The sequence below is a fragment of the Python bivittatus genome, unplaced genomic scaffold (assembly GCF_059951505.1).
Source record: "Python bivittatus isolate LINGU-HERP-01145 unplaced genomic scaffold, Pbiv_v1 ctg000160_np1212, whole genome shotgun sequence".
Classification (NCBI taxonomy): domain Eukaryota; kingdom Metazoa; phylum Chordata; class Lepidosauria; order Squamata; family Pythonidae; genus Python; species Python bivittatus.
Genome location: NW_028277076.1, coordinates 11,560,942 through 11,584,553, shown reverse-complemented (window position 1 = coordinate 11,584,553; position 23,612 = coordinate 11,560,942). Strand labels below are relative to the sequence as shown.

The 23,612-nt window shown below is 48.8% G+C and overlaps 2 protein-coding genes across 9 annotated transcripts in view; one reads left to right on the top strand and one right to left on the bottom strand.

Annotated features, from left to right (window-relative positions):
- Positions 1-8,999, top strand: part of DBH (dopamine beta-hydroxylase) — a 28,164-nt gene extending 19,165 nt beyond the window's left edge. The window contains exons 6-12 of the mRNA XM_007435100.3: positions 107-273; positions 1,290-1,433; positions 2,949-2,987; positions 3,711-3,770; positions 5,684-5,811; positions 7,241-7,400; positions 8,843-8,999. Of these exons, the coding sequence (XP_007435162.2) occupies positions 107-273; positions 1,290-1,433; positions 2,949-2,987; positions 3,711-3,770; positions 5,684-5,811; positions 7,241-7,400; positions 8,843-8,965 (821 nt within the window). The 3' untranslated portion in view covers positions 8,966-8,999. The remainder of the gene's footprint in view (positions 1-106; positions 274-1,289; positions 1,434-2,948; positions 2,988-3,710; positions 3,771-5,683; positions 5,812-7,240; positions 7,401-8,842) is intronic.
- A 7,273-nt stretch (positions 9,000-16,272) lies between these two features.
- The window catches only part of SARDH (sarcosine dehydrogenase), a 79,874-nt gene continuing 72,534 nt past the window's right edge, over positions 16,273-23,612 (bottom strand). For 4 of the 8 annotated variants that reach the window (XM_088147251.1, XM_088147247.1, XM_088147248.1 and 1 more), the window contains 3 exons: positions 20,904-21,072; positions 19,106-19,241; positions 16,273-16,533 (listed from right to left, as the gene is read on the bottom strand). In XM_088147251.1, coding sequence (XP_088003377.1) covers positions 16,515-16,533; positions 19,106-19,241; positions 20,904-21,072 — 324 coding nt within the window. In that variant the 3' untranslated portion in view covers positions 16,273-16,514. The remainder of the gene's footprint in view (positions 16,534-19,105; positions 19,242-20,903; positions 21,073-23,612) is intronic. The other 4 variants (XM_088147252.1, XM_088147250.1, XM_088147254.1 and 1 more) reach the window with 2 other exon arrangements.

The following is a 23,612-nucleotide window of genomic DNA, read 5'->3' as shown; positions in this document are numbered from 1 at the left end:
CCATGCTGAGCTCTATGGGGCCTTCCCTCGCGAAGAAGGCAGTGCATGTTCTTGGGCACAGGTGCCCCTGAGGGCTTTGCGCAACTTGCCTCTTTGCTTCTTCCAGGCCGCCAAGACTCCTCGGGGATCCGGCTCCATTACACGGCCTCCCTCCGGCGGTATGATGCTGGGATCATGGAACTGGGCCTGGTCTACACGCCGGTGATGGCGATTCCCCCTGGCGAGAGCCACTTCTCCCTCACGGGATACTGCACGGACAAATGCACTCAACTGGTGAGGCCCCCTAAGTGCCTGAATAACCCTCGCAGAGCCACGCGGGGTGATCCCTTCTCTATCTCAAAGTGGAGAAACTGCTGTTGGGACTGGGGACTGGGCGGGGAGGGGGGAATCGCGGCCTGCAGCTCTTCAGGCGGCTGTCTCTCCCACCTCTTTCCTTCTTCCGGTCATTCTTCAGCCTCTATGCTCCTCAATCAGACTGACTCTGCATGGCATCCAATTTCCCCGATATAGTAATCAGGTTAAAAACAACAAAGTAAATTTAAATGGAATCCCTTGCCAAGAGCAGAGGAGTCATCCCACTCCTTTTCCGGTCCTCCTGTGTGGCCTCCTCATCAACAGCGGGCAACATCCTACCCTGGGCAGCCAGGGTCTGCCAGGCCGCTCAGCCGGGAACAGCAGCCACTTGAAGGAGACGCAGGGAACATCTGAAGGGAGTGCCTGTCTGCCCTGTGGCGGAGGCTGGCAGGGACCCCGTCTGATTGCCCAATTCTCAGCTTACAGCTGCTCTAAAAATACAGGGCGCCATTTGCGCATTGGTTATGCAGTACATGCGGCCTGGCATCCACACAGCAGGGTTTCTGCAGTGCCCCAGAAACCGTGGCGGTTTCACACTCCAATGCAGCAGAGGAGGCAACAGAGTCATCCCGCTCCAGCGGTTAAACCTTATTTCTGATCCAGGATTGCATTCAGCAGATTGGAAGCAAATTGGGCCAGCCCAAAGTTTTCCAAAGGGCGCTCCTGAGAAGCAGGTAGCTGCTTCTTACCCCCAACCCACGCCAAGCCCAGCGGGCAAAGCAGGGTCCTCTCGGGCAAGGGGCGGAGCTTCTCGGAAGGGACTCCTGCAAAGCCCCTTCTTTCAAGGCTGAGTCACTTCAGAGGGTCCGGAACAAGAGAAATGTCAGGGTCCCACCTCGGTCGCCTTCCACTGGGAATGTTCTGTGAAGGAATGTGCTTATCTTCCTCTCCTCTCCTCTCCTCTCCCCTCCTCCTCCTCCTCCTCCTCTCTGCAGGCTTTGCCACCTACTGGGATTCACATCTTTGCTTCTCAGCTCCACACGCACCTGGCCGGAAGGAGTGTGGTGACCACGCTGTCCCGGGAAGGGAGAGAGTGGGAAATTGTCAACAGGGACAGGCACTACAGCCCCCACTTCCAGGTACACAGGTGGCCAGCCAGGGAAAGGATCTTGGATCTAACTCTCACTGGAGGAAATGTCATCGGGGTTATGGGCTCAGGAGATGAGCTCTTAAGTCCTCAGTAGCAGCAGGAGGGCCCCGCCACCCCAAAGGAGAAACAGCCACTCTGCTGTGGAAAAGCCTGCCCCCCCCGCCCAGGGGCTCTGAGCACGGCATTTATCCAGACAGGGTCCCAGGGGATCTGCTCTTCCATCCCCGCTGGGGCCCGGGACAGAGGGGAGTGCCTCGTCTTGGTCCCTGGAGGGGGGGCTGGTGCTCGACAAAGGGCTGCAGCGTAACTTTCTGCTTTTCCGGAGGGGCTGATGTGTCTCCTCCCTCCTTCCTTTTACCCTGCAAAGGCGGGGCGGGGGGAGAGAGGGATCCCTCATTCTTCCAAACAGCTTCTGAGCTGAGAAGGAGAAAAGTTGGAACGTGAAGCACGGGAGTGGACCGAGAGGGGCCTGGAGACCAAAGGCAGAAACGATGGGGCAGGAGGGTGGGGAGAATGTAGCAAAGGAAGGTTGGCCTTGCTGGAAAAAGAACAGCCGTGGAGAAGTCTCCCCAATTAATACTTGCTCCCCGTTAAATCCCCCCGTGGGGGAGATGGGTGGCATACAAATTTCATAAATGAATGAATGAATGAATGAATGAATGAATGAATGAATGAATGAATGAATAAAATAAAATCAAAATTATAAGCTAACATCAAAAGCTGAAGGCCCTTGTTTCTACAGTTCTTTGCAAGCTGCTGTCTGATCTATTAGGCCGTGGTCTCTGTGTTGGCAGTAGTCGCAACCACAACCCCACTCTCTGGGATGGGGTTCCCCAGCATTGAGGGAATCGTGCCCTTTCGTTATAGGTTGGCTTTTTTTTTCAAAGCAAAGGCTCTCGTCTCCTAAATCGCTTTGCCTCAGTTGCGTGGGAGGTTAGCTGGCCTCAGTGGTGGTCAGTTTGGGAGGGGTTTGTGCTCAGCAACCTAGTGTGGGGTTTTGTCTCACTCTGTTTGCTGCTTGGGACGCAAAGTGTCTGCGAGGCCTCCCGGGCACTTAGGGGGCCTGTCAGTCTCTGCTGCCGCTGCTGCCTGTGAAGTTCGCCTGCGGCCCCAGGAGTCTGAAGCCGGAGGTCGCGGCCGCTGCCCAGAAGAGCCTTTCCATGATGGGGCCAGCACTGTGGAACGGCCTCCCGCCGGTGGTCCCCGTCTCCCACGGGATCTGCCCTCTGGAGAAAGTGAAAGCAGAGCCTTCCCAGAGGGCTTTGGGGGCCCAATGCCTCGTATTAGAAGATTGGTCCACTTTATTTAGGCTTGTGAGCTGCTGAGAGTCTTTTATGATTGTGACGGGATATCAGTCTGGTTGTTCTGATTATATATCAGGAATTAATCAATGATAGAGGTACATTTGGAAGTAAGCAGCAACTTCCCTGCCCTCGCCCTCACCCTCCCCGCTGGCCCTTTCTTTGCCAATCCTCCCCTCCTTCCTGGCTCCCGCTTTCCTTAGGAGATCCGCATGCTGAAAGAAGTCGTGTCCGTCTACCCGGTAAGTCCGCTCCTGCACTACTTCAGAAATGAACATCTATTCTTTTCTGGAGAAGAACTAGCCTAACTATTGAACCAAAATTGGCCCCCTTCCAGTGCTCCCCTCTTACACTGCCATGAAATTTAACCAGGGTTACCCCTTTCCCTGATGCCCACCCCATTTGCAATGGGCAGGCAGCCTCCCCCATGCCTGAGCAGCGGATGTGGGGAGGGAGTGTGCTGGGTCGGGGAGTGAGCCTTCCCTGCGTGCGGGGCCCCCAGGCCAGCAACAGGTGCCCCCCTGTAGGCTACTTTCACCAGGGTTTGCAGTTGCAGCGTTGCCAGGCAGGCAAATCAGACCCCTCTGCCTTCGGCCCACGTGGCCCTTCGCCTCCGGCTCTGGCCACTCACGCGGGGGCTGCACTCGCCTGGAGAGGAGTACGGCTGTGGGGAAGGGTTGCTGGAGGCTTTGGCCACCCGACCCCCCGTGCATTTGAGCCCTGCGGGAGGCCGAGGCAAGATGCAACAGGCAGCAGCCCTGGCTTGCACAGGCCGTTCCTTCGCTGCGCTCTGTGGCCCAGTGCCAGTGTGCCTCTCCCTTGAGGACAGAGCCCTCAGCAGCTGGGGGCCCTTGTGGGGCTCAGGGATGGAGGGGACCCACAAGGGCCGCACTTCCCTTAGATGCTGCTGCTCCAGCCCCTTCCTCCCCAGGAAGCTCTGAACCAGGCATGATTTCTGTGAACAGGGTGATGTGCTGAGGACCACCTGCATGTACAACACAGAAGACAGGAATGAGGCAACGGTGGTGAGTTGGGTTTCTCTCTGGAAGCTGGAAGGAGTCTCAAATGTTTATTTTGCCTTGAAAACAATTTTCTGATCATCACCTGCCATTTTGGAACTCTGTTTCAGTAATCAGCTTTTCCGTGTGACACGTATTTTGTGCTTGGCTACCCTGAGACTCCGCAGTGGTTCCTAAAGTCAAAAAGTTGGAGATTGAAGGAAGCCTTAAGGCCTTTAAGTCCATCCGCAGGAGCTCAGATGAAAAGCAAAGTGACAGTGGGCTCTGCTTGAGCCCACCTCCACTTCCAACTGGTCTTTCTATTAGGGACTTTGTTTAACATTCAGTTGGATGCTCAGCCTCTGGAGCCCTTAAATCTGTTATTCCCAGTTGCCACTCTGGAATGATAGGGAATTACAGCTGGTCTTCATTTAATGACCACTGAATTTATGACAGCACTGAACGAGTGGTAGTTACAACCAAGTCTTCATACTTACGACTGTTGCAGAATCCTCACGGTCACCTGATTATGATCCAGGCACTTGACATCCGACTCACAATCATGACATCGCAGCGAGCTCACATGGTTGCAATTTCCAGTGTTCCCTGCCAGCTTCCAATAAGCAAAGTCAATGGGGAAGCCGGCAGGAAGTCACAAGTCACGGTCACATGAGGTTCTTGCTTAATGACAGCAACTGGGACTACCAGAACTGCCATCACTAAGCGGTGTAGTCACATGGTTTTTCAACTTATGACCGCATCACTTAATGATGGAGCTTTTGGTCCCACTCAGCATCGTTAAGTGAGGGATACCTGTATTCTTTTCCTTCTACCTCCTCTCCTCTGCTCCATGCCTTCGGTCTTTCAGCTCTCCTCACTCTCCCCCTGTGGATGCACATGAATTAGCCCAAACCCTTCTTGGATTCAGCTGGGCCCCGGAAAGAGCATCCTAGCCACCCTACCGTGGGCAAGGCAGCTTCTGGAGGCGGTGGACACTCCTTCTTTGGGCAGGCTAGGTTGGATCAGACAATCTTCATGCTCCTTTCCAGCCCTTTCACTTGATGGTTTGCAAAATCTGGTGCTCAGAACTGGAAGCAGGACTCATTCAGGTGAAGTTGGCTCCAGGAGGAATAACGCGGAATCAAGAAATAGTACCTCAAGTTGCATTCAGCTTTTTGGTAGCCCTCTCGTGGCACTATCTCATATTGGAATGCTGTTAGACTGAAGCAGCATAAACAGATTATAAATAGTAAATATTCACTTTACAGGACTTCCCCCCCGCCCCGCCCCTTGAAGGCTGATGAGCACCTGGAAAATAGGCCGCTGATGATCTCCTTGGCTGCATCTCTTGCCCTTGTGTTGGCCCAAAGCAGAGCAGGACAGAAGCTGAAGCTTCGCGCCCTCAGTGGGACTGCAGTCGCTTGCAGGATCAGCAGCCCTGGCAAGGCACCCATGATCCCGCCATGGGCCCTGATGGTTGCCCAGGAGCTTGCAGAAACGCAGGAGGCATTTTTGCTGCTGGCGGGGAAGGCCCTTTGTCCAAGGATCCCTCAGAAGGGCCAAGGTGCCGCCTCTGGTCTGCTACATCCTGCCAAAACCCGGATGCTTTCCTGGGAATGCACAGGAAGCAGCCTGGGAGCTCAGGAGCCAAAGGGAGGACAGCACTGCCAGGGGTTGGGAGTGGGCTCCAGCTGGCCAGCACTTTCCCCCATTGCTGGCAAAACCAGGAAAAAAGTCTGCAAGGTAAAAAGTCATTATTCAACCCAGTACAGTATTTGCATCAGCTGATCACATTCCAGCAGTGATTTGTGGCAACTGTCCTTGGTGTTGGTTGAAACATAGTGCGAGTGAGGCTGAGGAGAAGGGGGTCAATGTGAGGGGGGGGACCTTCCAGTTGTGGAAATGCTGAGAGCTCCCCTTTCCTTTTCTCCAACTTGCAGGGTGGTTTTGGAATCATGGAAGAGATGTGTGTGAACTACGTGCATTACTATCCCCAAACAGAACTGGAGCTGTGTAAAAGTGCTGTCGACTGGGGGTACCTGCACCGCTATTTTAAGCTGCTCAACAGGTAACACGATGCAAGGAACAGCGGGGGCTGCCATCTTGCGTCCAAATCCACCCAGTGGTGGCAGCAGTTAGACACCCAGAGCAGGCAGTGATGAAGTTTTTAAGTGGAACGGTCTGCCGTTACTGCGGCTTTTGTCAAAGAAGGAAGTTGGGAGGACTGTGCAGGTCCATCTCCCACCGGGGACTGAGGAAGGAGCAAGGGCTCTTGGAGAAGCAGTGGGATAGTAATGGGGCTGGGAGGGAGGCCGTATCCCGTGGAAGGCCACATAAAGGCCGGGGGACCCTCCTCGTCCTCCCGACAGCTGGCCGGGCAGAGTGTCCGCGCTTGGCCAGTTCTCTCCCACTGGCATGACCAAGGTGGTCAAAGCCCCAAAGACAGTCACCAGGAAATCCAGAGCCTCATTTGTGGAAGGTGTTGGAAGGTGACCTTGACACTGTAGACCCTGTTTGGGACCCCTTAAGGTTTCAGAAAATGTATGCCGGGTTCCTAGAGAGGGAAGGGGGCATATTTAAAGGCAGGTGAAAAGGGGCACATCCAGCACAGGACCGTTTTCATAAGACTTCTAAAATGGTAGCCAGTTGGATTTAACAACTGTGTGACCTTCTTAGAGAACATAGAATTGTATATAGTAGGATGTGATATGTGATCATACGAATATGAAGATCATTAAAAGCAGATCTGATTAGAAACTAGTAAATAATAATAATGCACGGCAATTGAGAGGCTGGGCAGGACATAGGATGGCAGGCTTTCTGACGTATCTTAGATCCAGAGCCCTGCACCACGGGAACCTGTTTGGCTCCTTCTTCCAGCCCCGGAAGACGTGATGCGTGGTGGAGCGTCTGTGGAGGGCTTGAGAGCACGTGGCCTCTTCTGCAGCCAAGGGTTCGCTGCCTCTCTGACCTTGGCGTGTGCAGGCCTGAGGGGATTCCTAATGCTTCTGACTGTGGCCCGTTGATGCAGAAAGAAAATTGTATTGCTCAAAATTGCATTGGAAATAACAGCCAAAAGATGAATCATGAAAGGACCCTGGCCAATATCTACTTTACACTTGAAAACTCCCTATAGACAAATGTACAAATGTAATGTAACCCTGTGTTCAGTGTTACTCTATTTTCATAGCGTATGTGAAATGTGATTGTTTCATTAATACGTTCCTCCTCTTCCTCTTCTTCTTCTGTGCATGTTACATTTCATTTGAGTGAGTACCTATTTTCCATAAGTACCTATTTTCCAAAGTACTGTACTTTGAAAGACAGTTTCTTACGTCCTCCCATACCACTGAGAAACACGCATACCAAAATGCACTGAAAATTGCAGAGCGTTTATAAAATTTTCCTGCATGCTGTAAATTCTTTGCTGTTGTTGCTGAGACTTTCCTTTTCCCCCGCTTTCCCATTCCTGATGCACAGCATTTCTCCTCTGGTAGATTCAACGATGAAGACATCTGCACATGTCCAGACACCTCAGTCGCAAAGCAGTTTTCTTCTGTTCCTTGGAACTCTTTCAGTAGAGAAGTCCTGAAAGCCCTGTACGACTTTGCTCCAATTTCTATGCATTGCAATAAATCCTCGGCTGTCCGTTTTCCGGTAGGAATAGCACATCAGAAAACCCTGTGGGGAAACTCCTGACTATCTGGACTGCCTTGGGTGAGCTTGGTTCATGCTGGAGGGCTCTGCTGATCACAGGGGTGGGCTTGGGGTTAAATCTGACCCATCAGAAAGGAGCCTGCTGCCGCGCTGATCAGATGCCCTCTTTGAACTGGGATGAGGCTAGTGAGGGCTCTTGACCATCATGGGAGAAACGGTCACTGTTGTCTTGCAAACAGAAAGGGAGCCTCAGATGCTGGTGAGGGGGTCAAAGGAGAATCTTCAGGAGACTGAAATGAGGCTCCTTTAAACCTGGAACTTTAAAAATTCCTGTAACTCTGTTGATGTTGAACAGAAGTGTGTGTGTGTGTGTGTGTGTGTGTGTGTGTGTACATACACACACATGCAGATAGATAGATTGAGGAAGCTTTGTGCAAAGGGAGCTTTTACTTTTACAATCTGGCAAATGCCTGACCTATGGCCACTGGAAGATGGGGCAGACACCCCCCTCCCCTTCAGGTCCTGGGTCCTGTTCTCTGGGGGCAGGGGGGGGAGGCTGAATTTTTCAAACCAGACTATACCCCCCCCCCCCACAGGGTCCCCCTGCATTGCCAAATGTCTCTAAGAGACCAACTTGGAAAGAGGGATCAGCCAGGCTAACAGCTGCCCAGACCTTGAGGAGGGGGGCTCTGGCCAGCAAAGCCAAGCCCCCTCTCTTCCACTTCACCTTCCAACCCCTCCTTGCTGCGGATCAGCTGTTAGTCCAGCTTCTTTGGAACAGGGCTTAGCACACTTGCCATTTTGAAGGCTCTGAAAATTCAGGCAGCTGAAAGTTGGAAGCAGAAGAGCAACTGACGCTCTCCTGCAAAAAGCAGTGAGAAGGGAATGCAAACAGCAGGAATAAGAAGACTAAATAAGGAGCAAATGAGGCTTTAAATTGTGTCTTCCTTTTATGAGCTCAAGATGGTATAAATATAGCCTTCTCCACCAGTGTTAGCCCCACAAAAAATATAGAATTTATAGAAATTGAATCTTTGCACATTTGTTGTCAGAATAAGATAGACTTTAGAGAGAAAAAAATAAATTGGTGTAATTTGTACTGGGCTGGTTGCAAGATGCAGTTTCCCATTACTGTGATTCTCCTAACGAGCATTTGCGGATTGTCAATCATGCCTGCCCCCAAGGGGAGAGAAGGCCCGCTCTGCCTGCTCTGCCCACTCTGCCCGTGTGGAGAGAAAAGGGCTGCAGAGTCTCCAGAGCTCAGCAAGTGCCCACGAGGCTTCTTCGGGTTCCAGGGACCAGGGACAGGATCGGGGTACTTCTGAGCCTGTGGCTATACGTGGTCCATCTCTTCTTTCCAAGTCATGCTGGGGGATGTCCCTACATGCCCTCGCAGATGATCGTGCCGCAGACACTCCAGAAAGTCTCCCTTCTCTCTCCAGGGTGAATGGGAAAAGCAGCCCCTGCCGAAGATCACCAGCGCGCTGCCCTCGCCAGCCCCTTCTCACTGCGAAGACGGGCGCCCCATGGCCCCCACCCCCATCAAGCTAGCAAAGGCTCAATGAGATTGAGGCTCCCCTGGGGGGCAGCTTCCATCAACCCCCCCCAAGCTGCTCAGCTGGTGCTTCAGGCCTGTAAGGCTTTGGCTGGAGAGGAGACGAGGCCCCACGGATGCCGGACCAGAAGCCCTGGCAGCTGCGGGATCTGCATCTGCAGTCGTCTGCATCTTCAGGCCTGGAGGCCAATGTATCTGTGTCCCTGCCTTGGAAATAACTGGCGAGGTCTGCAGCATCCTATAAGGGATGGGAATTACACTCCCACCACGGACGCTGCAGTTGGCACACGGAGCATCTTCCCTGCCGGGCCCATGATGGCAGTTCCTGATCCATGCTGTCGGGACATTCCAGCCTGCGTCTAGGCAATAGGACATGTTCTTGGCAGCCCCCCATCCCTGCTTGCCATAACTCTTTCACGCACCTGAGGAGTGCTTGGCCCCAGACAGTCTTCTCCTTTCCCTGTTAATTTTACACTTTGCTTTTCCATTCACAGTTGACTCCAGCAGTGCATTCCAATAAAGGGTCTTCAACTGTTAATGTCCATTAATTTAATAATCCAGATAACTGAAACCACATGCAAACTGGCAAGCACTTTCCAGAAATGAGAAATCGATTTCAGATGTGGGCCAAGGTAAGCAGGATTGCTTTTGACCATCCTCCCACCCTTCTGGGGTCCCTGGTCAGCCGTAATCTCTTGTTCAGTCCACAAGCTGCCAGATCCTGCCAAACTCATCTTTCTTTCAGCCACTAGTCTCTGCCCTGAAGCTTTAGGTAGCCAGATTTAATAACCTGCAAGTTTTGGCTAGCCAAGATTTGTTTAGCGGCATTGTCAGACAGCCTGGTTTCCCTGTGTTGAAAATGGATTGGATTGGGGTGGGGGGGAGAGCTGGCTCAGCTGTGTCATTGCTGTGCTTGATTTTGCACAAGTGCCAAGAGATCTCACTTTTGTTCCAGCAGAAAGTCTCACCAACTTACATGGAGATAATTGCCTCTCAATGCACTCCCCCAGTGTCTTTGACAACATGCAGGGAGCCAGCCTTTCTCCTCCCTTCCCACATCCAGTTTTTGAATATCAGAAACAGTTTCCTGCTGTTGTGAGGCAGGAACCACATGAAAACTGGAGCACAATCTCCAAAGCAACTTGACAAGTGGCATTGTAGATAAGATGTTGGATAAGGAGCTGGGAGATGCTGGTTCCAGTCTGTCCACATGGAAGCTCTTAGGGGGTAGAGAGTCAGGAAGATGACCTTGGGGGAAATATGCAAGAACCATTCCCCAGGCAAAAGGGGCTGAAAGCATTTTTTAAGTCCAGAAGTGAGATAATCATGAGAGTCACTTATGAGGTGGGCGTCTATATAAATTTAATAAAGAAATAAAACAACATTTGGAAACAGCTCAGGCAGACGCCCCCGATTCCCTGGCATATAAAAGGGGGAGGAGGCACCAGGTTTCATGATTCACATGAAACTACTTCACTCAGAGTAGTTTCAGTCTTTCTATGGAATTGATCGCCTGGTCTAGTCTACCTGGTGGGGCTGACACAGGATGACTTTGCTCCAGTTCTCTCTCTGAGCCCAATTACTTCATGGGGTTGTTGTGGTATGTAAAGATATGGAGGAGGGAGAGTTGTGTATGCTGGAGCTTTTGGAAGACATCCTATTTATGTATCTAGTGCCTTTGAGTCAGTATTGGCTCCTGGCAACTGCTTGGACTAATCCCTGCAGTTTTCTTAGCAAGATTTTGGAAGATTTTGGAAGTTTGCCCTGGCCTCCTTCCTCCTGGGGCTGAGAGAGAGTGGCTGGCCCAAGGTCACCCTGCTGGCTTCGTGCCTCAGGCAGGACTAGAACTCACAACCTGCCACTTTCTAGCTGGGTGTCTTAACCACTAGGCCAAACTGGTTCTCTTTGGAGTCAGTGGGATATAAAACCAATAAATATATAAGTAAATCAGTTTGTCTCCCAAATAGGAATGGCATTGACTCTCCTGTCCCTACCTGTATAGGTGACACGGCCACACTCACCCACTTTGCATCATGCTCAGTGCAGCTGTTTGGAGAACCAGCAAAGCCCCTTCCCCCCCCAGCCTTTTTTCTTAGAGAGAAATGAGAGAAAATGGATTGGTGGTGCAGAAAGGAGGGAGGGATGCTTCAGAAAGGAGCCATGTCCCCCTCCCCAGCCTTTGCTCTGCTTCCTCCCCTCCGGGGGCGGGGGCTTGCTGTTATCAGATGCACCTCCAGCACAACTTGGAAACCAGCTCCTTAAACATGAGCTAACAGGCTGGGAGTATGTTGTTATAACCAAATAAATAAGCCCCACTTTACAAATCATTGAGAACAATTAACAGAGCAACCCTAGTAGCAAATCCAAGTGAATGACCCATCCTGACTGGCTGCTAGTGAAAGAAGAAACGGGTTAGGGTTAGGGTTAGGGTTAGTGATCACAAGATGATTGTGCCCCTCTGGTCTCTTGTAGGTCAGATAGTTTAGCTGACCAAATTTCCACCCCAGCCAGTTTGTGGTTGGTCTGCGTTGGTGCTCTGATTCCTTCAGCTCTTCAGCCTGCCTCCTCCCAGCACCGTTTCTTCTGGAGCTTCCAAAATCAGGGTTTTCTGAGGTCCATAGCAACTAGCCTCAAAGACTGGTGGAGAAGCAGGATTGGACACAATTCCTTTCTTCTGTGGTTGGAGTTTGGTCCCAGGGATTGAATGACAGCAGACTTTGATTGACTAAACCTATCAGATTATTCCTTTCTTCTAAATTAATCATAGTCTATCACCAGAAGAGCAGCTTTACAACCAGGTCTGACTCTGGGGTCTGAAGGTTTTTGTTGAGAGCATGAACCAAATTGGTGAATTGCACCAAGACATGAGACTCCACTGGGACTTTCTTCATATTGGCTGCTTTCCACCCCTTTGTTACAAGTGAAGAGATGTCTGCTCCATTCATCACAGGGTCCTCATTTTGCCAGTACTTCTACAGCTACATCTTCCCATTGCCTCTGTGTCTAGCAGATCCACCAAGGACCAGACTCCACAGGAGTTCAGATTATGGGGGGCAAACAGACAATGCAGGGTGCGGGTTAGGGTTTCATCAAGAACTGAGATGAGGAAAGGGGAGGGTCAGGTTCAGAACTCTGTTCCTTTTAACATCCTTCGGAAGTGGTGGAAGAGTTGTTGGCTAGCACTGGCAATAAGGATGTGAGAACAAGACTTCCAAGAGTGGGAAAATACTCTTGTTTGGTAGTGTGGGATCTGTTTCATTCATTGGATTACATCTCATTAGCAAGTTGGTAATAAAGGTATGATGAGGACCTCCTGGGCCCGTTTTGCATCAGGCTTTGTACGCAGCTCCTAATGATTAGCCTCCCGGGGAAAAGGGGGCTGGGCGATTGCCCATTAACCAGATGCACAGCTGGCTCGAAAACCATCCACAAGACTCATCAATGGTTGTCTGTCAAACTGAACATGAAGACTAGCCTGGGGTCCTGTTCTTTGGTACTTTTATTAATGACATGGATGTGACTCACAAAGACCACAATGAAAAATTGATTACTTGCTAGTACAGTGGTACCTCGGTTCACGAACTTAATTTGTTCCACGACTCTGATCGTGAACCGAATTGGTTGCGAATCGAATCAAATTTTCCCATAAGGTTCAATGTAAATACGGTTAATCTGTTCTGACCCCTACGAATGTGGTCGCCAACCGATTTTGGTCGCCAACCGAATCAAATTTTCCCATAAGGGTCAATGTAAATACGGTTAATCCGTTCTGAACCATGTTTTTTTTTTTGAAACCACAAAAATATGAAACAAAGTACAGTACAGTACGAAGAGAGAGAACACTAACCTTGCTCGAGGCGACTTCTGGCGTGGAGGACAGGAAGGCGGGTGGAGAGGTGGTTATTGTTTGGAGGGAGAGTCCCCCTCCCTACAGGAAGCCACGACCATGTGTCAGCAGGGAAAATGGCTGCGGGTCATGTTTGTCACCCGATGCAGAGTTCGCGAACGGAAGCAAAATTTTGCGGGTGCTGGTCGCAAACCAAATTGTTCGTGAACAGAAGCGTTCGTGAACTGAGGTATTACTGTAACTGTGTTCTTTGGGTGCATTCACCCAACCTGCCCACCCCATCCTACATGGCCTCAGCTGACCTCTCTGTTCTTCTCTCTCTCTCTCTCTCTCTCTCTCACACACACACACACTCACACACACACAATCTGCCTTAGGACTGAAGGAGGTCAACAGGAGCTGTGCTTAGCCTCATGGTACCCCTGGGACAGGGCTCTTGGAAGAGGGTTCTGGAAACTGAGAAGATTCCCTGCATGGTTCTGGGTGAAAGCAGAACCCTGATATGAGACCAGGATTTTGGAAATATTCAGGAGTGGAAAATGTGGAAGGAGAGTTGTGTGGATTGCTAATGATGCAAAGCAATACAAAAGGGCATTATTATGGTCTGGAGGATTTTTTTTTAAAATATATATACAGACTTTCAACTATGTTGTGTGTGTGTGTGAAGTCAGTTTTTAACTCCTGGTGACTGCCTGGACCAGTCCCTGCACTTTTCTTGGCAAGGTTTTTCAAAAGTGGTTTGCCATTGCCTGCTTCCCAGGGCTGAGAGAAAGTAACTGGCCCAGGGTCACCCAGCTGGCGTTGTGTCTAAGGTAGGACTAGAACTCACAGCCTCCTAGTTTCTAGACTGGTGCCTTAATCACTAGGCCAAACTGGGTCTCTTCAAGTCTACACTTGTAATGTCTCCTAAGATAAGAGACTTTAAATGCACTTAATATCTATGGCTTCTAATACAAATGTCCAAGAACCGTTTTAATACAAACATGCTAAATAGATAACTTCCAATCTATCTCTGGTCTTAGGAATAGTAAGACTATCGTAAGTGCTAGTTTTTAATACATTAAGTAGGAGTAATTCTTTGTCAAAACATATCCCATTACATTTATAATCTAATCTTCAAATCCCCATGTAAGCTTCACCCCACCTGCATTTTGCAAATAGCCCATCAATGGTTTCCATTCTTTAAGGTAATAGTTATTTGAGTTTTCTTTTAATAAGCAAGTCAGTTTATCATTTTCTGCCATTTCCATCAGTTTTAACAACCATTCTTGTATTGCTGGTAGTGTCTGGGTTTTCCAGAATTGTGCATAAAGAGGTCTTGCTGCGGTAATCAAGTATTGAACAATTCTAATAAGATGTTTTCCTATTTGAAAATCCATTATCCCCAACAAGAATAGTTCTGGTTTAAATGGAATCTGTATTTGTAGTATGCTCTGCATCAAGGTTTGTATTTGAATCCAGAATTTCTTTGCAATTTTACATGTCCACCACATATGGTAAAACGACCCTTCTTGTTGGTTACATTTCCAACAAACGTTGGAAATTGTCCCATACATCTTTGATAGTCTTTGGGGTGTCATATACCATCGATACAATATTTTATAAAAATTTTCTTTCAAATTATAACATAAAGTAAATTTTAATCTTTCAGACCACATATTTTCCCATTGCTGCATATGTATATTGTGTCCAATATTTTTTGCCCATTTAATCATGCATTCTTTAACTTGTTCTTCAACCATTTCTTCTCTCAACAATAATTTATACATTTTTGCTATTAAGTGTTCATCTGTTTCACATAATTGAATTTCAAATCCGATTTATTCTGTTCAAATCCAAATTCTTTTTTATCAATTTTAAATTTTTCTTTATATTGCATATAAGAAAGCCATTGAAAAGTATATCCTTCTAAAACCAATTGCTCTTTTGATTTGATTTTATGTTCTTTTTCTAATAAGCCTTAGTATCTCATCCATTTATTTTTATCTCTTGTTTCAGTTCGATAGAAGGCTTCTTGTATAGAGGTCCACATCGACATCTTAGGGCATAAAAGTGGTCTGCATTTAGTCTAAACTTTTAATAGAGATCTTCTGATATAGTGGTTTTTAAAGTCCACATTAACTTTAACTTTATCATACCACAAATATCCATGCCATCCAAATCTCAAATTATAACCTTCCAAGTTTAATAATTTTTCATTTCTCAAGGTAATTCATTCTTTAAGCCATACTAAACATAGTACAATTTCAAATCAGGAAGACCCAAACCACCTCTTTCTTTCACATTAAGGTCACTGCTCAGTGACCTTAATAAAGATAATCAGAATGCTTTGGACAAATCCATTTTCCCTATTTAACTTTTCTTTTTTTAAAAAAATGTTAAGTAGCTACCTTCTTTTAAGACACATTTTTGATTGGGAAAAACTGAAACTAATCTGTTTCCTTCACGACCCCTCTCGTGCTCCTGCCACCCAATTTACCTCTCTGTTTCCAACATGAGTGCCACCTCCACCCCAGAATTATGGAATCATTTGTGCCACTGCAATTAGCTGGACATGCCATTTGGCCCAAAGAAGACTGTGCACCCTCAGACAAAAGATGGGGTAGAGGGTAGTGGGTTGTGTGGACAAGTATCTGAATGGAAAAGCAACTTCCATGCTGGTTTTCTTCTGGTATTTTCTGGGTCTGGCCAGAAGATAGCTAACAAGCCCATAAATTACCTCCATGGCCCGGTCTATGTTAGGGAAATTGTTATTGAAGTATTCACAGTGAGTAAGATATGGATGGATTTTGGAAAAGGTTCAGATCACCAAGAATAATCCTGCCTGCCATCAGCTTGAGGGTTTGGGGAGACCCTGAAGGTGGCAACGTGTTTGGCTGAGCTTCTCTTGGCTGGGAAGCTAAGTAGAGTCAGGCCCTGGCACAGGTCCAGTTAGCTCTTGGAAGGAAGACCACCAGAAATAGCAAGGCACTAGAACACCCCCAAAGAAGGTAATGACAAGCCATGACATCTTCTTGCCAAGGAACCTACCACGAAGTGAACATGTGAGTTGGACTGAAAAGAAACATTGCCTTCTATACAATGCTTTAGGAAAGGGCTAATACAGACTCTGAAAAAAAAGCTAGGTCTTGTTCTATCCTACTCCTTATATTATGACAATATAATTCAGCAAAGAGAAAACACATTATCATGGGAAATATTTATTTTATTTGTAGGTAACTTAATAAGTTTTTGAGTTAAAACATACAGATTTCTCTTTTAAAAATGGGATACAGTTGTCCTTCTTATTGTAATTATGGTAGAAGGGCCTACTGCCAAAGATGGGGAAAATCTGAAAGGGATACTAGTTAAATCAGGTTGTCTACAGAATCAATGTGTGAGGTGACTTTCAAGCCCATCTTTGGGAGCAGGATTGGATGTTGGAGACCCACAGCCGGGTCGGTCTCCAAAAGCAGAAATCTGCTCTTCCCAGCAACTCAGCCTCAGGACTTTTCTTGAGGTGGTAGGGAATCTGTTGAGTCCTGAACATTGCCTTGCACTCTCCACATTCCATTTCACTAAACTGTCCCCCTCCTGCTGGTGATCCAGATCTATGTCCAGCAGATTCAGTAGATCCCCTTCACTCTCTTGTTCTCTGGATCAAAAGGCGATTTGGGGTGGACTTTGGCTGGAAAAGGGACTCCCATCCTTTCCAAGATATAGTCGCCCTCTTTCACAAACTCAAGGGAGACCTGAGCAGGAAAGAAAGCAAAGCATGGCTCCATCACTGGCTCTCCCATTTCCGGGAGAAAAGAGTCACAGAGAGAGCAAATTCCTCTCCGTCTCTACTACGGCCTTCCACCTTATTTAAAAGGATTCTAGCCACTGAATCACTGCACTGGTAAAGTTTAAACTGCAGGAACAATGAAAAAAAGGGGGGGGCTGATTCTACACACAAAATTCAAATTCTTGCAAACTCTGTATTTTTTATCTGCAAAAATTGGATTTTTTAAAATTTGGGTAAAATATTCTCAAGAATAAATCCTGTAAAAATCACTGTGACAAATAATGTCATGTTATTTATTCTGATTGCAGACTATACATTTCCTGTATTAGGGTTTGGGGGCAAAAGGTAAGAGATAGCCAACAACAAGGGTCCCCATTGTTGACTTTGGGGCCTTCTTGTTCTCTCACAGACCTATGACGTCCTATCCAACCAGAGGAACAGAAGGATGCCAGCAAAGTTCTTCGGTGTGCTCCAAAAAGGTCCCTAGGTCCCAAAGTCCAAAACCATGGGCCCATTCCTCACCCCCCTTGCCACACAGTTTGCCTGGCAGCTGTATCCTGTTCTCATTTCCAGAGTCTCCTCTCCCAACAGCCTCCATAAATATTCAGCAGCCTCCCCAGAAGCTCCCGCCATCTCCTCATTGTTCCCTGTCTGCAATTAACGTGCAAGAGGCAGCCCACACACACAACTCCACTGAATGAACTTTGTGCTTCTGCAGGGCTCACGGAGGGAGGCAGAAAAGCACCACAGTGGCCCAATGGCGGGGGGGGGGGGCGTTGCATTCAGAGGAGATTGCCCCAGCACGGCGCCACATATGACAGGTTTAATTGGGGCTTAGGGTTGCCTGAATAGACACTTGTGGTCTCTGGGGGCAGGATCTCTCCTGGCAAATCATTGTCAGAGTGTATTTTGCGGGGTATCAGAAACAGGGAGGAAAAGGTTTGGAGGCTGATTGCTGGAAACCAAACGGTGAGTGGGAGGCAGCTCTGTAACTCTGACCTCACCAGATCCCCCTCAGCTCCCAGTGCATTCAGGACTCTGACCTTATTAAGGAACTTTAAATTTTACAGTAATCTTTTAGCTACGCATAAACGTGCCCGTTACTGAACTTAAGGGATGTAGCATCAGCAGGGTCAGGGCTTTTGAAGGATTTGCCAAATTGGGTGGGTCTGGCTTTCAGAAAAGCCACCTGCAAACCAAGCAGCAATCCGGGGCAGTATAAGTCTCTGGGGGCAGCAGGCCTATGGGGCGGGGGCTTCTCCCAAAATGGGCGGGGGGGGGGGCTGCCCAGATTCAACTGTGGCTCTTTCCTGGGAAGGGACACCCAGCCACAGCGGGCCATGTTCTGCCTCTCTCTGCCCGCAGGTGCCTTGTCAGGCTCCTGGGACATGACAATGTTCTCTCAGCGTATTTCGGAGGCGCTTCCAAATGTGCAGAGACATCAGGAGAGGCTGCAGGAAGAGCCAAGCGTGCCCCTTCCCCTCCCCTGCAGGGGTTTGAGGGGGGAAAGAGAGAGCAGCAGATAAGCCCCCAGCCCCAAAGCAGCGCCTCCCTCCTCCAATTCAGAAGATACTCTATATGACCTAAGAGCAGGGGTATCCCTGAAGCTGCTTTCTCCATCCCCCAGATAGGAGCAGCATCTTTAAAGTGGGGGTGCAGCTTTGGCTCGACCCGGCAATTGGGGAGGCGACGGAGAAGCAAGCCGCAGAATTTCGTCCCCACGGAAAGAGTGCCCGCTTGGCTTTGGCTCATCTCATCCAGAACCGAGGGTCAGGAGAAGCCAGCTCCCGAGTCCCTTTATGATGCCAAATGACACAAAATAAAGGACAGGACAGGAAAGATGGGCTGGAAGACGTGACTGCTCTCTGCACTGCTAGATGTTGGGACCACTTCAGGGATGGAGACAGACTCTCCTTCTAGTTGGGACCAGAGCGAGCAATGGACACCCAAAGAGCTGTGATGCTGAGGCCCACCAGCCCCTGTTGGCTTAGGTTAAAACATCTGCCCTGGCTCAAACGATATCTAAAACCGGGATTATTCAAAAAGCAAGATACGAGTGAAGAGCTGCTCTCAAAGCTCTCTTTCCAATCCATCCACAGACTGTCCTTCCTCAGGGCAGCTTGGCCGCCCGGTCTGGTGCACTCTGCCCAGGCAGACCAGCCTCTGATCTTTCCCCCAGGAGGGTGAGGGAGCGGACCACAGAAGCAGGATGTTTCTGTGCCCACCTGGTGCAACAGGATAGGGCCAGATGGAGAACAGTCAGAGCCTCTTCTAGAGGACCTCTGGATTCACGTTTTGGATGTGGTTTGGACTCTGCGTACAGCTGCACTTATCTACTGCATCTTATCTTGTAAAATCAACTGAAAGCGATTCAATCCTCTTTTCCTTAGCCGCTCACCTTCACCGATCTGGAGCGAGACAGAATGGGAGCTACTCCCAGGCTCTGTCTAGACTACACTTTGATAAGTGTACACTTTGACTTGGGGTGGACCCCATCCAGCACCTCCTCAGAACCTCATGAGGTTCTCACTACTCACGGGGCCTCCGTCTGGATGATGGACGTAGCCATAGGCGATTGTTTTGTTGATAGCATGTCCAAAGTCTGCCCTTCTGATGTGCCCGACAACTTGGCCGTTCCGCCAAATGGCCTCCAATCCAAAGAGAGGGACCTTTCTGAGACAGAGAGAAGCCACTGCATTAGGAGAGTACAGTGATGTTTCTGGCCTGCACACCCTGCAGCAGTGAGGCTGTACTACATCATGAACTAATGTCATTAGTTCCTGCATTAGACTGGGAAGCCAAGCTGAGTTGAGTATTTGCAAATATCAACGTATAGAATCAAGGCGTGCCTGAGCTCGAAGGGACCTTTGGGTCATTGCTGCAGCAATCTGAACAGGGCACCATAACCCTCGGTGAGGGGTCTCCATTGCAGTTTCAGGCAAACTGGGACATTTCTCAGTGGGCCTTATTGTCAGAACATTTCTTCTAACATTCATCCTTTCTTCAGTTTCGGCCTGCTGGTCCTTTTCCTGCCTTTGGCTTCAATTCAGAACAAGGCACAGGACAATCTTTTAGATACCTATAGACCACTTCCCTATCGGTCTGCTCCTATTTTGCAAAACGGATGCCCAGCTCCTTGAACTGTTTCTCATAGGGTGTAACGATCTGCCACTTCCAACCCCCAATGTCAGTAACTCTCTTGCAACCAGTAGAGGTTCAAAGAAAAGTTCATTTATTGAGGAAAAGTGCACAGGTCCAAAGCATTGCTAAGACTGAGCCCGCGTGCACCAAAAGTTACTTTTACCACCTTTGGTTCTCATGCTCTCCCCAAGCCTTCCAGACATTCTCACATTCACCCGTTGGTATGACCTTGAGCGTTCCTGCACTCTGATAACGGCCCATCTGCTTCTAACGTCTTCCCAACCCCCCCGCCCCCACTTCTAATGGCAGAACCAAAGCAAGCGAGCTGGCAAGCAAAGTAGTTAATTGATTGCGAGGATTCTGACACAGGGCCTGATTATTAATCTGGTAGCTCTGCTTTGAGTCCACGCAAGCTTCTCCATGTCCTTTTTAAAGTCTGTTCCCAGAACATGACACAAATTCCAGATGGCATCTAACCAGTGCAGAGTGCAAGGGACCCATTGCCACCTGGGATCTGAACCAGCGCACAACTGCATTGGCCATTTCAGCTGCTGCAACCATACTTGCTCATGTTCTAGAACTACGTTAACCAAGGTAATTCTTCTGATTTTCAGAACAATGTTAAACTTACTTTGAATCCAAACATTTTAGAACCACATCCAGGGGAGGCATGATAGAATCTTACAGTATTTGAATAGTCCCTGGTCCTTCCATTACCAGGGATTGGAGAATAGGGGTTTATTCTCCATAGTGGTCAAGGGTAGGACAAGAACCAACCAGGTGGAAGCTTTACAGAGAGAGAGATGCAAACTCAAAATAAGAAAGAATGCCCTGGCCATGAGAGCTCTTTAGCTGTGGGACGGCTGCCTCCTGGAGGAGTCTAGGGCTCCATCACTGGAAGTTCTGAAGCCAAGGTTGGACCGCCCTTTGCCTAGGAGGGTCTCAGAATTCCTGCCCTGGGCAGGGGGCTGGACTGGAAGACCTCCAAGCTCCCTTCCCACCCCAGGATTCTATAAAGTGAGTGCAAATAATACTGCAGAGTCATCAGTGAATATGGTCAGAAATTAAATACCATGGCACAGCAACTGAGCAATGAACTCAGTTATGAAAGATCAGCGTTCAAACACTGTCAAACGTCAAGTTTTGAAATAAAACATAAAAGGACTCTTCCCTCCCCTGCTGCAGCCTACTCACTCATCGATGGTGAAACAGGCCAGGCGGCAGAAGAGACCGGTGGCTCTCTGGGCCTCGACCGCTTCCCGTCCAAGGAAACCAATATCCGATCTGAGCTTGCATGTGAAGGCCAGGCCGGCTTCCAGGGGACTGTCATCAGAGCGAAGATCCGCATGCCAGTGCCGATACCCTGATGGGCCAAGAAACACACCAGAGGCTCCTTTCCGAGAGGGACCGAAGAAACACCCCCTTCCCACTGCCTACCCAGGCAACTCTGAGGAAAACTGCTGGCAAAGGTCAGGATACGCTGGGTGCTTTTTGAGAGGAAGCAGATATGGGGGACCCCTTCTCAGGAGCCCTCCAGCCAAAGCCTCGCCCCTCCCCAGGCTAGGGCTCATCCCCTTCCCCACCCAACCCACTGGGCAAACAGGACTCTTGGCAGTTGACTCAACGAAAGGCAAAGAGTCACACAGCCTAGGCAGTTTGTGCTGGGGGGAGCCCCCTCCCCAGCCCCTAAGAAAGCAGGCCTGAAGGAGACTGAGCAGGTCTGCAGAAAGGATTTTAATCTGTGCCAAAAAAGGAGGGTGGTCTTTAAATGGAGTGGGGTGCTCTGACTTCTGGGACCCCATGCCAGTCAAACAGAGTATTTCGATGCTGCTGAAACCCTCGGCAGACCACTGTCAGGGGATGGGAGGGAGGGAGGGAGGGAGGGAGGGAGGGAGGGAGGGAGGAAGGAAGGAAGGAAGGAAGGAAGGAAGGAAGGAAGGAAGGAAGGAAGGAAGGAAGGAAGGAAGGAAGGAAGGAAGGAAGGAAGGAAGGAAGGAAGGAAGGAAGGAAACCTCCCCCACAATTAAGGCCATGGAATGAAAGGAGGGCAAACAGCTTGCCTGAAGCACCTCATGTGCTCTCTCCTCTATTAATGGAACAAAACCATGACAACAAATTAAATCAGCTTTGTGGGCAGTTTTGATTCTTTTTCTTGCATTGGCTAATTGCTAGCATAATTCTAGCCTGCCAGCATTTGGGGTCCAGTTGGAATGGATTTATTAAGACAGTTTAGTAGGACCCCAAAAAGAAGAGCTCATACCTGTCAGGAGGGCACAATTAGAAAATATCCAGGCAGGAGACAGAAATTCAAGCAGGATTTCAGAACACAATGGAACTTTTTTAGAATTTTCTAAAAATTCTAATATATATTTAATAATTTATATATAATATAAATCCTACCAGTGGTTGGAAAGGGCAGGACTAAAAAACCACACCAGATCCATAGAAGCAGGGGTCTACCACACTAGACAGGACCCAAGGTTCAGACTGTGCAGAACCCTCAGAGACAGTCCAACACATAGTGGCCGGGTATAAGATGCAGGCAGGAACAACATATGGCACAACCAAGTAGCTGGCATTTTGTACAGGAACATCTGCACAGTGTATGGGCTAGACCCTCCCAAGTCCAGATGGGAGATTCCACAGAAGGTTATGGAGAATAACAGGGCTAAGATCCTGTGGGACCTCCAGATCCAGATGGACAGGCAGGGACTGGCCAATCAACCAAATATCGTGGTAGTAGACAAGGACCAGAAGACAGAGACAGTGATGGATGTAGAAGTGCCAAGTGACAGCAACATCAGGAAGAAGGAGTATGAGAAGCTGGAGAAGTACCAGGGCCTGAAGGAAGAACTAGAGAGGATGTGGAAAGTAAAGGCCAAAGTGGTCTCAGAGGTGATAGGAGCACTCAGGGTTGTGACTCCTAAGTTGGGACAGTGGCTCCAACAGATCACAGGAATAACATCAGAAGAGTGCGGGGCTAGGAACAGCTCAGATACTGTGCAGAACCGTCAAAGTCCCAGGCCTCTGGTTGAGGACCCAAGATTGAGGAAGCCACAGACCACCCACAGGGGTAAGAGGGGATTTATTTATTATATATTAAAAGAACACACTGAAGCTTTGCCAACTATTAGTGAAGGCTTAGGGCCCTTCCTCACTGCCACCTAACCTGCCCTGCTGGTGTCTTTTTTCTGCCATGGACCCGTAAGACTGCCTTCATTCCACCCCTCAAGTAAGACAGGTTTTGCCCACTTTTACTCGTTCCAGTGTGGAAAGTACTGTTTCCCCCTTATTCCAACACTTCCAAGGGCAGCTTCAAGGCACTGGAAACAGGACAGGGATCTCACTGTATCCTAACATGTACCTCAAGTTGGCCAAAAGTATGCTGGCTTGTGGGTGTCTGCAGAAAGGCAACAAGGGGAGGAGGCAAGTGACAAAATGTGTGTTGTGATGGAAGCACCACCACTTTTGCAAGCATGTGAAAGGTGAAGCTTATGTGCGTGGAGTTACACTAATGGCAAGTCTGAAAAAGGACATTTGGTGAAATGATGAAGTGGGAGAGGGAAATTGCATAGAAGAGAATGATTGCTATCAAAAATGAGAATGAAAGACTTGGTACTACATATATGGGGAGAAAGAGATGTTTTGGAAGTGTGTGAAGAGGGATAAATAAGGCACCTGCAGCAGAGGGAAAGGAACTGAGCGAGATGAAATGATTTGGGTGAAGCTGAAGAGAGAGAATGCTGGAAAAGAGCATTCCAGAGAGAAGTATGGGGAGGACCATAAAATGTTGCAGACTGGAATTGATGAGAATGCTATAAACATTCGTGTTTGAGAAAAATGGGTGGAAACAAAGTCCTAAATACTGTGAAAAAGTTGAAAAACATAATGGTACAGGGGAAG